The sequence below is a fragment of the Telmatherina bonti genome (genome assembly GCF_933228915.1).
Source record: "Telmatherina bonti genome assembly, chromosome: 4".
Classification (NCBI taxonomy): Eukaryota; Metazoa; Chordata; class Actinopteri; order Atheriniformes; family Telmatherinidae; genus Telmatherina; species Telmatherina bonti.
The window spans coordinates 21,741,706-21,755,196 of record NC_136622.1 but is presented as its reverse complement, the minus strand read 5'-3'; the positions used below and the strand labels follow the sequence as shown (position 1 = coordinate 21,755,196).

At 37.5% G+C, this 13,491-nt stretch overlaps 2 protein-coding genes across 2 annotated transcripts in view; one reads left to right on the top strand and one right to left on the bottom strand.

The window, feature by feature from the left end:
• Positions 1-395: 395 nt before the first annotated feature.
• LOC306754476 (acrosin) lies at positions 396-4,663 on the top strand (the record flags this gene model as incomplete). The annotated part of the gene is made up of 6 exons (XM_079238495.1): positions 396-465; positions 1,959-2,142; positions 2,363-2,640; positions 3,620-3,762; positions 3,843-3,970; positions 4,609-4,663. 6 exons carry the CDS (start codon positions 396-398, stop codon positions 4,661-4,663), a joined length of 858 nt encoding a protein of 285 aa, XP_079094621.1.
• A 4,497-nt stretch (positions 4,664-9,160) lies between these two features.
• Positions 9,161-13,491, bottom strand: part of dip2ba (disco-interacting protein 2 homolog Ba) — a 48,747-nt gene continuing 44,416 nt past the window's right edge. The window contains exons 31-38 of the mRNA XM_079239839.1: positions 13,367-13,491; positions 12,866-13,036; positions 12,638-12,699; positions 12,462-12,519; positions 12,288-12,362; positions 11,903-12,077; positions 11,503-11,626; positions 9,161-11,380 (exon numbers count right to left, since the gene is read on the bottom strand). The exon at positions 13,367-13,491 is cut by the window's right edge and continues 44 nt beyond it. Of these exons, the coding sequence (XP_079095965.1) occupies positions 11,128-11,380; positions 11,503-11,626; positions 11,903-12,077; positions 12,288-12,362; positions 12,462-12,519; positions 12,638-12,699; positions 12,866-13,036; positions 13,367-13,491 (1,043 nt within the window). The 3' untranslated portion in view covers positions 9,161-11,127. The remainder of the gene's footprint in view (positions 11,381-11,502; positions 11,627-11,902; positions 12,078-12,287; positions 12,363-12,461; positions 12,520-12,637; positions 12,700-12,865; positions 13,037-13,366) is intronic.

The following is a 13,491-nucleotide window of genomic DNA, read 5'->3' as shown; positions in this document are numbered from 1 at the left end:
TTAATGGATAGTATTAAATTGGTTCTGTTTTGGAGATAATGTCCGACTTAGTAGCCTATGATAAAACGACGTAGTTGATATATTTGGTACTTAGTCTGTTACTTTCTACGTCTATTTGCAAACTTTATGAATAACCTATGTGTTTCCCATCGTATTACAAAATGCTGGTTGGAAAACCTGTCGCCTGACAGTCACGTGGTTGTTAAAAGTCGTGCAGACTCGTCAGACATCATCCCACTCGTATTAACATATGAATTAATCAACTAATCACATTTGTCCTGGCTTTTACACACTGACGCAGGATCAGTCTTAAGTTAACGTTCGAATGACGTCCCTGTCCGGAAGGAATTGTTTTTATTTGCGACTTTAAAATGTGCCAAAAAGTCCCAAACTAAATGGAGATGAAGACTTTTCTGCTTGTTGGTGGTGTTTTGAGTCTGATCGCGCCATTTTCAGCTCAGCACAGTGAGTAGAACCAAGAGGGAGGCAAAAATTTAGTGCTTCTTTCTTGTCATTGTTATCACAAACCAAACTGATTTTTAGGTTTTTGAATGAAAACACTTTCAGTGATTTTCTGGTTCGATACGCTTCAGTTTAAAAAAAAAAAAAAAAAAAAAAAAGGAGGGGGGGTATGTTTGGGGAAATCGTAGCAGCCTTCAGAAGAGATGACAGTAAAAACACAACTTTTCATTTAAACAAATTTAGAGTTTAAATATCGTGACTACTTGGTATGCTACAATCAAGAGGTGGATATTTCTGGGTAGTTAATCTGCGACTGTTTGTTGAACTTATAAATATATGCTGCCCATCTTACTACAAAAGTATGCACATGGTTGTTGTCTTGACCCAACCACAGTTTTGCAGACAAGTCAGACTTCCTCTACAGGAGCAACCAACAAAGATTCTGACATTTTCATAATTGTGTCCAAACTTTCCTGATATCCATCTGATGCTAAGTTTATTTATATGCAAGAGAGCTATTTTAATATATTATATTTTATTGGTGTATTATCAAATAAGACTACAAAAATTGCTACTATCATAATCCATTATTTATTATTGCATAATAAAGTTATAGTTGTAGTTTCAGGATTATCTGATTACATTGTCATTAAATCTTTAGAGAATAGCAACATGTAGGTCAACCAAGTGACTAGACAAGTCATCTGTAGATGTTTTTGTCAGCATGTTTTGGCTCATTTTAAATTATTAATATATTGTAAGTTTCCCCTGCCCATTTTCCTGGTTAGAGCTTTATTTATGTTTACTTAGCAAATATCTTTTTTTCTTTCTTTTTCTTTTTTTTTTTTGCTTTGTTTTCATTCACCATGGGTCATGGATCATAGTTTTCGCACTTTCTCATTAAAAAAATAAAAGAAACATAAAGATTTGACTGCTGACAGATCCAGGGTGTAACATGCCATAACCTAAAGCTTTTCTAGACTACAACACTTCTTTGTTATCATAAATTTCTCAGTTTTAAATCTGATTTTTTCATACTTTGGCTGTATACAAGACAATAGGCAAAGTTTTTAACAAATTAAACACTGGGGATTTGAATAATAAGAGAACATCATAATAAATTTTGAAAGTGTGATATTAGGCAACATCAACACCCCATATTATAAACCAGATTAGAAGGTGATATCTCCAGTTTCCTTAATAAGAGAGCTTACTGTATCTCTTATCAAAGGAGGTGGTTTACTTTTTAGTTAAACCTATGAAAAGAAAATTACAGTTTGAATGTGAGAGGTGATACAAATGTAAATGTTGATTTACACTGCTTCACAACCTTGATTGATTTATTGTTGACTGGTTTCTTTGACTAACTGCTACATTTTTGTGACATTTTTTACATTTAACATCCAAGTAGTAGACTTTGCCAGTCATATAAAAGCAACATGTTATCATTTTAAAATTCACCAAAAAAAAAAAACTTTACTTAATTTGTTGACAAGGTTGTGGACAGCGGCCCCTGCTTGGGCCCCCAGGTGCATCTCGTATAGTGGGTGGTCGCGAAGCCGCTGAGGGAGCTTGGCCCTGGCAGGTCAGCATTCAGATCCAGTCCAGGCATCGCTGTGGTGGGACGATCCTCAACAGCCACTGGGTGCTCACTGCTGCACACTGCTTTTACACATCAAGGTAAGATTATTTACATACATACAAAGTGTCCAGGATGCAGTTATGTGATAGGACTACAGAGTGGATGTGCAAAGCAGTTTATCCTGCTCATTCTACTCTACATGTACAAGAAAATGCAATAGTTCATGGGGGGATGGTGTAAATTTGTGTGTGATTTAGTGTGCTCGAGTTTACAAAACAGCAGGTGTCACAAGTTAGGCTGATTCTGTTTTGTTTTCAGACGGGTCAGCAAAGGGGATTTTCGCGTGGTGGCAGGCTTGCATGCATTGTCTACTCCTGGAGCTCACACCCAGAGCCGCTCCATCAGAGAATTCATAATCCACGAGGACTACAATGTTGTTACAGTCGATAATGACCTGATGCTGGTGCTGCTCCATTCTCCTCTAGTCTTCACAGAATACATCCAACCTGTCTGTGTTCCTCATAATGTGACCCATGAGTTCATGCTGAAGTTCAGCCACTGTTTCATCACTGGATGGGGGAGCACCCACTTCAATGGTTGGTGTAAAAACTCACTAATTGCATCAGCAGCTATATAGCAGGAGGGGAAGTTACCACTTTGTATAGCCAGGAAGTCATTTGTAAGGGAAAGCTGCGCAATAAACAAGTTATAGATAACAGTCAGACAACAAATACAGTAAAAAATTAAACTTTCAAATGCCTTTTATTAACCTTGATTGATGATAAATGATAAATAAAATATTTTTCCATGTGAAGTGTAAATTAAAATAGAACCTTTCTGTTGATAGAAAGCATCTGCTTCCAGCATAATTTATTAATGACTCAATAACACTTAAAGGCTGCAGGCCTGATGGTTCATTTTAGAATGAAAACCATTTTTATTTATTCATGACTTCTACCAGCATCTGTAACTGTGTATACAGTCATGGCAGTGAGGCGTATTTCTCTCACAGATATCTATCTCTGTGACATGAAGTTTATGCTTTAGTAATGATTTACTTTATTAAAGCAATGTGATTTGTCATGGCAACATGACCAATAACAGAAAATTACTCCAGTTCATTAAGGACCACTTCATAAAATCAAAGGATAACCATCAGCAGCTGATTTGCTGGACTGATAACTTAGTGTTTGCTCAGACTGAGAGAAGTTGATAGAAACTGCATGTAAAAGTACACGACTCCGTTACCCTCTTTAAACAAAACATGTCAGAGGATTCATTCATGGAAAATGCAGCATATAATACATTTCTATTCATAGTAGTACAGTTTTTTGTTGTATGTAAATAAAATGTTAAAAGCACACTGTAAAAAGTTATTTTATGTTGTTGGACTGTCAAAAAAGGGTGTAAATTGCATTATGTGTTTTAAATGTAGCATAATTTAAAGTAGTAGTTTATCTGTTACAAGTTCAAATAAAATGAGGTGCTTGAAACAACAATAACTTTAAATACTTATCAGTATTTAGAATCATTTCCATTCTTAAACCAAGCATAATTTTGATGTGCACGCTGCAGGCACGCTGATGGACAGACTGCAGGAAGCCGAGGTGGAGCTCATTGACAGGAAAAAATGCAACCAGCGCACCTGGTACAACAGCCTCATAACTGAGAACATGCTCTGTGCGGGACTGGAGAGCGGAGCAGCTGATGCATGTCAGGTCAGGGAGACATTTTGGAAATTGCTCAGAGCTGCAGGATTTAACATCAGTAACACTGGTAATGTTTGCATCTGGTGCAGGGGGACAGCGGGGGTCCCCTGCAGTGCTACAGTGAGGATGATGAGGGGTTTTATGTACTTGGAGTGACGAGTTTTGGAGACGACTGTGGACTTCCTCGCAAACCTGGAGTGTACACACGGACGAGCAGGTTTGCAGGTTGGCTGGAGGCAAAGCAAGTGAAAGCAGTGGCAGCTTCTGTTGCACACAAACTGCACCCAAAGCTGATGTCAGCTCTGCTCTGCATAGCTCTAATATTTCTCTGAAACATTAACTCTGCCAGCAATAAATACATTTCGCTAAATCGCCAACATGTGTGACTGTTGCATGTTTTTTTCTCTTACACATGCTGATGAATTAATGAACAAATACTCCTGACTATAACCCTTGAGGATAATTTCAAGTGCATTGCAAACAATGTTGTCTCGCTGTTATAGTTGCCAACTTCTTCAAAGCCCTAATATTTAGTGTAGCATTAAGGACTACACAAATATTCAATAACTTAACTGGTAAAAATGTAAATATTCTCCCAACAGTCCTTTTAAATACTGTTTTATAAGGCTTTAAGATTTGCTTTATGACAGAAAGAGAAATGAGATCCAAATAGAAAGTTAGACTGAAAAAAGGTGTGAATATAAAACAGCACATGAGAAGGTTAATATGAGTCAAAGCAGTGAAGTAAAATGGTACAATAAATATGGAAATCAGCAAGATGGCTTCAAGAATATTAGAGAAAAAAAAAAAAAGAGTATATGCTGATGTGAAGTGTTATGATAACCTGTTTCACAGAGCAGACATTTCTGAAATGTTCTTGGTGACAGCAGAGCTGAATGAGTTGGTCTGAGAATGACCTCTGCTGTCATTTTGGTGAGTTATGGAGGAGGTGAGGTGGATTTTACATGATGGTGAGCATTTTATTCAGTGGCCTCTTGTTTCTCACTGACTAAAACATAAACAACTTTTATATCAGGCTTTATAAATATGTTTTGAGTCTGATGACGTCACTGACTGAGCAGATCACAGACTAGCAGATCGCCATCATCCTACAGGAGTAGGTGTCTGCTCATTGCTAATGTTAGTGCTGGTTCTCTGATCCAGTTTGATGTTCAGCTGCACACAAATTAACAGATTACTCCCATTTAAATGCTGCACATAGCTTTCCACTAGATACTGCACTTAAAATCCTTCTCATCTCTGATCCACAGACCTCAGGACAATTTTTAACTCTTATATAAATGCACACCCAGGGAGAATAATAACATTTAGCAATCTTCCATGTGTGTTTATTATGCATGGCAAAGTTTTAACTTACATTTGTGGAGAAACAAACTGCAATTAGTGTAAAAGGTTGTTATCTGTGAAGTGATTCCCCAAACAGAACTGTCTGTGTTTAATGCAGCGCTGCTGGACAGCCTGCAGCTCAAAACCATCATATAAACATATTAATAGATTTTAATTTAAAATGAACATATATTTTTCAAGATAGAATTAAATCAATCTGTAAAAATGTAATATATTTTTGGTTGTAAGAATGGACAAGATGGCTCATGACATTTTTGGGTTATGTGGACCAAAAATCAGCCTGTTAGAAGCTGCAAACTGGATGTTTTACAATAAAAAGAGAGGCTCAACATGATTTTTTGTTCCTTAAATTAACAGAATCACCTTGTAGGAGTTAATAAAAGTGAAAGTGATATTTTACAGTCTGGTCTACAACAGGCCGTCCGTTTTGCTGTTTGTAAATGCTTCTGTTGCCAGAAACCATGTCATTTAACTATTTATAGAAATGTTTCTAAAGTCTGACACAATGACACGTTAGATTAGTTAACATATATTACTGTTGTCTTTATTTGTTACTGACGTGAATCTGTGCACACTTTTCACATAAACCCTAAACAAATCCATATTCAGTCATTTAAATGGCTGTTGCGTACAAAAAAAACATCAGGTATTGTAAATATGTATTTTGGTGTTGAACTACTTTTATTTTAGAGTAGTTTATATTTTTTACTTTATTTTTTACTATATTTCTTATTTTTTTTAGATCTATTTTATTTGGAAATCTCTACAACATGGATATATAATACTAAACAACAAAATATTTCATTTTGGTATAAGGCAGCAAATCAGATTAAAACTTTATGTGGAAGAGAAATTCAAGGTTGTTTAAACTTTCTGCACATTTCCTTCAGTAACATATTATTCATTGAATCATACACGATTTGCTTTTGTCAGAGTATTAAGGTTCATAATATATGTGCATAATAAGTGTATAATAGGGAAAATGCTGATTAAACATATTTTAAAAAACATAATTCAGTTGTATAAATATTGCAACATATTTTCTATATACTGTGAAAAAATATGTAAACATAAAGTCAATAAAAGAATCAAGAACTTTAAAAAAAAAAAAAAAAAAAACCTGAAAGCAATACTGTACATGTCTGAACATGTAAGTATTGAATTTTGAAAAAAAATAAAAGATAGTTTTGAAATACTAAAAGCGTCAGAGGTTTACAGTCACATGGTTCATAAGAGAAAATTATTTAATATGCAAAAAAAAAAAAAAAGATGCATTAGACTTTGTTTCAGTGGGTTTCTCTGTAAAGATTGACAGGTAGTTTAAAACTGATGCTTCACTTCAGATAATAGGCCATTTATAATAGCAGTCAGAAACCAAAGCAGTATTTTTAACTCAGTAATTACTTTTGTTGGTACTTCTACTGTAGGTAAAATACTTCAAACAAAGCTTTAATGCAGAAAAAAAATCTTCCAGTACAGCAGAAAATCTATGACAGCAATTACAATCAAGAATTACAAAACATATACAGTCATTGTGATTTAAGACATACAAGAGTGTTTATTTAAATTACTTTGATTGTAAGATAAAACCATTCAGTTGAAGCTGAGCAGTGAAAGTCATCACTCCGAATGATGTTTTTCCAGATGGAGCAGCAACACTGCCACCTGGCTGGAAAAAGCTGTAATTTTGCTACTGAGCAGAAACTCTTAAAGCTTCCAAAGAATAATCTGCATGATAAGGAGACAAACAAAGCCAATGACAGTCTGACAAAGTATTTTATTTGCTGACAAGAAACACATTCAATGATAGCGTGACAGTATTTTTGTCAATTAAGACAAGTCAAAGAGTTTTCACACCATTACTAGTCCAGAATGTCTTTGCTGCAGCTTGACGATGCATAGTGAACAGGCAGTTGAGGTATACAGTGTGGACCCTTGAGTTCTGTTAGTTTGTATGTGAAAGAGCCTAATTCCATTACCTCAAATGTGCAGTTACTTTGTGCTTAGAATAACTTGGAGGTTTGAAATTTTGTTACAGCACACCTTGAAAACTGAAATATGCATTTCAGATGAGTACAGTGGATACGTCAGGTTGCATTGTCCGTGTTGAGTTGCCAGTTGGGAAGCTTTTCATCAGGTCTCAGAGCTGATGAAAAGTGCTCATGGCAAATTATTTTACATTTCAGTGAGCATAAAGTTAGAGATGTCAGCACAAAGAATGAATAGTTTCCACGCAAAAAGGGCACCAAAGAAGAAACCTTTTTTGTAATGACATTGGAGGGTAAAAACCTGTCAACAGTCCCTTAATGAATAGCACCAATGTCTATTAAAAAGGCTTGTAGGCCAGCATGAAATTATAAAACTTTATTAAAAAAGTAGCGACAAAGCAAATATCACAGAGTTATTCATGAGTAACTAACTTACTGGCTCGCAGACGTGTCCTCAGTGTCTGTCACCGACTGAGAAGTGGTTTATAGATGTGTTGCACTGTTTGTCAAGCTGCTTTTAAATAATAAACCAGCTGTTTGCAGAAGTTGTGCAGCTTCAAATGCAAAGTACATGAACAAATATTGATGAAACCCTATAAAATATATTAAATCCCAATTTTGGATGGTAAAAATACAGTGGTGGCGACGTTTAAACAAAATAAAGAAAAGAAAAGAAAGTTTAATATCTTGGGAATAATTTCTTACAAAAGACAAACCTTTGTCACCATAAAAGCAAAATGTCACTGTTAAGCTGAACACACACACACACACACACACACATTCCCACACAAACACATAAAATGATATTGGGAAAGTGCACATCATCTCTGCCCAGATCATGTTATGTCTCTTTTGCAAAATGATGCCATTAAATTAACAATACAGAAAAAGGCAGTCAAGTATGAAAGATCAGTCAAGTTTTTATGTACAGAGTCCATCTCCATGTACACAGTAACACCAGTAATACAGTATTTGACTTCTAAAGTACAGTATACAGACATTTTTACCCTCATGTGTTGCTTTTTTTTTTTCTTTGAAGGATCCTGCCATTTTTAATTCACAGGGTTATTTACTGATTGCTTGTTATTTTCTTTTTTCAGTGTTAGACATTCAGAAATAATTGGTTAAAATATTGATGATAAAAAAGGGCATGGCCACCAGCTTAAAAAGAAAAACACTCCCTCTAGGAAAAGAATAGTGGTAAACTAATAGCTGATTTCTCAAGCAGATTTTGTGGAACTGACGTTTCACGGGTTCAATAAGGCAAAGTTCTCTCCTCACTCAGTATAATCTGTAATCTTACGGGTTTGTAAATAAGACTATTTCAAAGGTGAAAGGCACTGGCCTGCCTTCTAATGCTCATTATTTATCTAATCAGCGGTGACATTAAATTAATGTTCTTGGAGTTGGAGTTCTTTTAGTTGTTTTGCTTTTGTTTGTTTTTTTTAACTACAAGCAGACAGAAAGCTCGCAGCTCATTTCAGAACCTCAGTCCAAGCCAACAAACAGCAACTCATCTTGTTAAACCACATACCAGCCGACAATATTCATTCAATTCATCTTAAGTCATCCATGCTTTTTTTTTTTTTGCTGTTTAAATCAACGCATGTTCAGTTGTCATGAACCATGAACTGATTATTTTTCTCTTTTGTCAGAAGCAGTTATCAAAATCAAGAATAAACTGTAAAAATGATCATTCGACCTGTCAGCTCTGCCAACATCAGTTTGTGCCTCTTATGAATAACAGTTAGTTAAAGCTGTGTGACAGATCTAAATGGACAATAAATACCCAGAAGGTCCTTTGATACCCCCACCCCACCCCCACACATACACAGCTTCTCTGAATGCATTTGAAAAATCGCAAAAGTGAACAATTTGGATGGAAATGTTTCCCCCCCCCCCCAACACAATAAAACGATCTTCAACAACTTTCTCAAGATGACATCTTCATCTTCAAACAAAATTTAAGATTATACACATTATTTACAACTTCTTAGATGAAGAAAAGGTGTCTTCTGATATTGTTTTACTCACCAAACAAACAGGACTCACAAGTGGACAGCACTGAGTGGGTGGGACTAGACTTTGGACCCATTCCGATCCTACGAGCTACACTAAAAGGTGGTCTGGGCCTTAATGGGTTGCAGTCATTTAGCAGTGTTCCCACCACAACAAAGTGACAGCATTTTCACCAGGACTCTTCCTCAGTACTAACATGTATATTGAGTAAAACTCAATCAGAAGCAAATAATGCATTATTTATTTAAATCTTTGTGTTTTTCTTGGTTCATTTTTGCAGCAGAATTGAAAAATTGTGCATGTAGTACTAAAGTGACGGATCCCTCCTGTAGGTTCTAAGAGGCAACTGAGTCAAGCTGCTATTATTCCTGCTCCTGAGAGCTGGTATCAGCAGAACTTCGTGTGGAATGCAGAGGTGTGCTCCTACTTAGCTCTTTAACAAATGTAATTTGGTTTCTTTAGTTTTTCTTACATTGCCTCCATTACAACACCTATTAGAATGTCAATAAAGTAACGCTATTAAAGGGATTACACTTGACACGTGCTCATGTCTGAATGAAGGCCTCACTGATGTTTGTTGACTGCAGCTGGCTGTGTGTGATGCATTCTCTTGTTTATTTGCATAGACAGCAGGAAATTTGAGGTCCAATCACAAGCATTCATTCTCGATGCAGGTGGAGACACCTTCTAATCCGGGTGTGACATGACAAAGATCTGTCCATGGTATTGGATTAAAGTAGACACATTTTAATTTCCATGTGTACTGGGAGTGTTTATTCACCCATGTGGTTAAAAGGAAATCTTTGAGAAGTTGTCAGGATATCATAAAACTGTTATCAAATATGTGAGCAAAATAACACAACATATGCTTTATATTTAAGAATTGTTACAGATAAGAGGCACAAACTGGGGCCCGGCTGTTCAAAACCAATCAATCCACTGCTGTAACTCTTTTGCTCGCTTGTTAGGGTTTTTTTCTTTGTTTTTGTAGTAGCCTGCATGAAGACATCAACTTCACTCCCAATTAGCATGCACATCTTAACACCAGGTATAGCTGTAAATCCTGTTGTGAAAATTGGTGCGTCTATATAAAAAAATTATTAGTACAGTCATAATTATTCGATCTAACTAAGTGAGTCCAACTCACACTGAAAATGAAGAATCTCTCTTTTACTATCCAGGTTTGTATGTTTCTAAGGCTAGTCTGTCTTTTCTTGCACCAACAAGTAATTCAAGTGTATTTTGAGTACATTTTGCAATGAGTGAATGCCAATACCACGTCTACGGGTATGTAACTGCTGGGCAGGTAGTAAGTCAGGACTCCTGCTGTGCACTTGCTGCTGGCACTTTTAATACTGATGTGGATTTGTTGTTGTCACATCTAAAGAAACCTGGGAGACTGGGGAACAAAAGGGGAGTTCTTCCATTGAGGCAGGTGAGACAGGACGTGGAGTCAGATGGGAGGACATAAAGTGCAAGGGGAATAGAAAGTTCCAGTGCACCACCCTGCCTTCAAGAACACAGGGGTTACTAAAAACACAAAAAGATGGATGGTTCTGAATGAAAAAAAAAAAATATGAAAGGAGCAATGAAAGTCTGTCCTGGAGGACAGGATGGAATTTAAAAAACCTTAAAAAACATTAATTGTATAGCTGAAGGAGAACTGGTGAGCAGACAGTAGATGAAGATCAGATTTCTTCCGACTGAGCAAGGTTCACTTTTGAGGAGAGAAAATGTCCCCCCCGGTTTGAGAATCCTTAATAAACCTGGACTACAGATGTTACAGAGCAGGTGGAAGCAAAGAAAGAGCAGTTTCTGGTAGGGAAACATGTTGTTATTACAGTGGTTCTACTGTCCTCGCATTCCCACTTTGTTTGGTCTTTTGAATGTGTCTGAGACTTAACAATGGGGGCACCAACTGCTCAAACCCCAAATCTTTGCCCCCTATGTCTGTTGGCAGAACCTGGCTCAGTTTTCTGCATCAATTTCTAAAAGTCGTTCACATGTTGTAGGCCACATAGATGGGGTCTAGTTGATCTGCCAGGAATGAGTCTCGCAGATGCATCCTCTGCTTTTCTCCCCTGGAATTAATGGGGATCACCCCGGGGTCCACGATGACCACAACCCCAACAATTAGGTGGTGCTCCTCCAAGACAACATTGGTAACGAGTGGCACCAGGTCCAAGGCTTCCTGCTCCGAGCCGCTAAGCTCCGCCACCACCACCAGCAGGTTCGTCCATGTAAACACAGCACTGTGTGTGAGGGGAGGGGAGGGGGGGTGCAGCACAGAGAGAATTTAGTTTGTTTTTGTTTAACTGTAAAATCAACAGCTCTATATTATTTACATATGTGGTGTTCCAGTTAAGAGTCTCACCTCTCCGCAATGCTGCGGTGGGCTCGGGACACAGATGTCTCAATGTCGATGGGATGATAACGCAAGCCCCTCAGCTCCAATGTTTCATCTAGAGAGCCCACCACAAACAAGGCATCATGGCGATCTGTTGCAGAAAAGAACAAAACTATGAATGCTGTAAGATTGGGGATTTAACTATAAATATTGTATCAATAATTCTGTGGTTTCGCTTGCAATGCGTTTTATGTTTTGCCAGAGTAGGGAACGTTACAAATCAATAACCAGCAACGTATCTTTTTTTTCCTACTTATTTCATATAAATAAGTGAAAAAAATGTAAAAATCTCTTGGTATTAAATTCTAGACTCAACATGTGGTAGCAGAGGCCCCAAATCAGTCACTTAAATGAAACATTCTTTCACCTCCACTAGCATCCAACAGCTCAGTTCTCTTAATGAAGCCAAGATATCCTGTCCTGGCCCACAGAGTTTGAGGCTCTCCAAAACTGAGCCTGGTGTTGAAGTGATCTGCTTGCAGGCTCTCCTCTCCATAAATGGTGTAGTAGCCACTGGCACTGTGAGGAGAATTTACCCAGATCTGCACAAAAATAGAAGCACGTGAATGATACCGGAATCATTTTCATATTTGTTAAAAAAAAAGTCTGAGCTATAGGAACATTAATTAAAAAAAATAAATAAATAAAACTACTTGAAAACACTTTCATATTGAATTTTTAAGTCCTTTCCTGCTTTTAGAGTTAGGAAAATATGCTTAAATGTTATCCTATCATTTTCTCTGCCCACTGACCTCCCCGAGATGCGAGTCTCCCAGTGGACCTCTCGTCTCTGGATTGACTATGATGACCCGAACACCTGGCAGAATCTTAAGGGGAAAAAAAAAAAACATTGAAGATGACAAAAAAAAAAAAAAAACTCTGTGGTTTACACAAACAAGTTTAACGAGGTAGTAATCAACACTTACAGTGCCAGACTCCATGAGCGGAAGACTCTGTGGCGCTCCCCTTTCTACTAACCTCACCCTGAAGGACACACAAGAAGACCATCTCTAAATCACTTTGTTTGATTTCAAGATGACACATGATGTGACTTCCAAAGTCGCATCATGTGACCAGCCGAGCTGCCTCTTTTTTGATGTACCTGTCATGCCGAAGGGACTTCATATCAACATAGACAGTAGAGGGGTCTGGTCCTGAAGTGCCCTAATGAAAAACAGAAAAACATTTGAACAATTATGAGCTTTTTAAATAATTTTAGAACATCAATTAGTCTTTCTTTAGGTTAAAAAATGGAAAAACAAAGAACGAAGCCTGGCTGAAATTGAGGTGCACTGCAGAGACTGATCATGGTGTGTCAGATGACACTAACCTGCAGGCAGATGGCCAGGTTGACCCTGGAACCGAAGGCAGTACTGACAGCTCGAGGTGACAGGCCGATGTCTTTGAAGAGCTTGGAAAAGGACTGTGTGAGAGCGAGACGAGGCCGCTCCTCTGCGATCACCACACAGCTCCGCACGCACGACAGATTCAGACCCCGTGCCTGAAGACACACATAGCAAGTAGTTTAGTGTAGACTGAGCTGGACTAAAAATAGAAAAACCTACATGAGAGTGGCATCAGTGCACACTAAGATCCAAACTAATCTGAAATGAAAAAAGACTTTTTAATTAAAATTACTCTTCTATTTATTGTTTTTACGTCTTCTGATGAAACTGTATGTTACACACAGACATGAGTTGACAGATGTTTACTAGCTATGTACAAAACTGTTGTGAATCCAGTGAGAGAAAGAAGCAGTGTGTTATTACAAGATTAATGACATTGCTTAATTTAAGAAAGGAAACCACAATATTGTGAGGGCAGTTCTGACCTTCAGCATTTCAGTCTGTGTGCCCAGGCCTTTGGTGCAGAGCTCCATGACAGAGTAGGAGCAGAAGGTGTCTCTGATCTTGTACTGACTGAGTGTGCTCAGCCACAGAGGCAGCGAGCACTCCA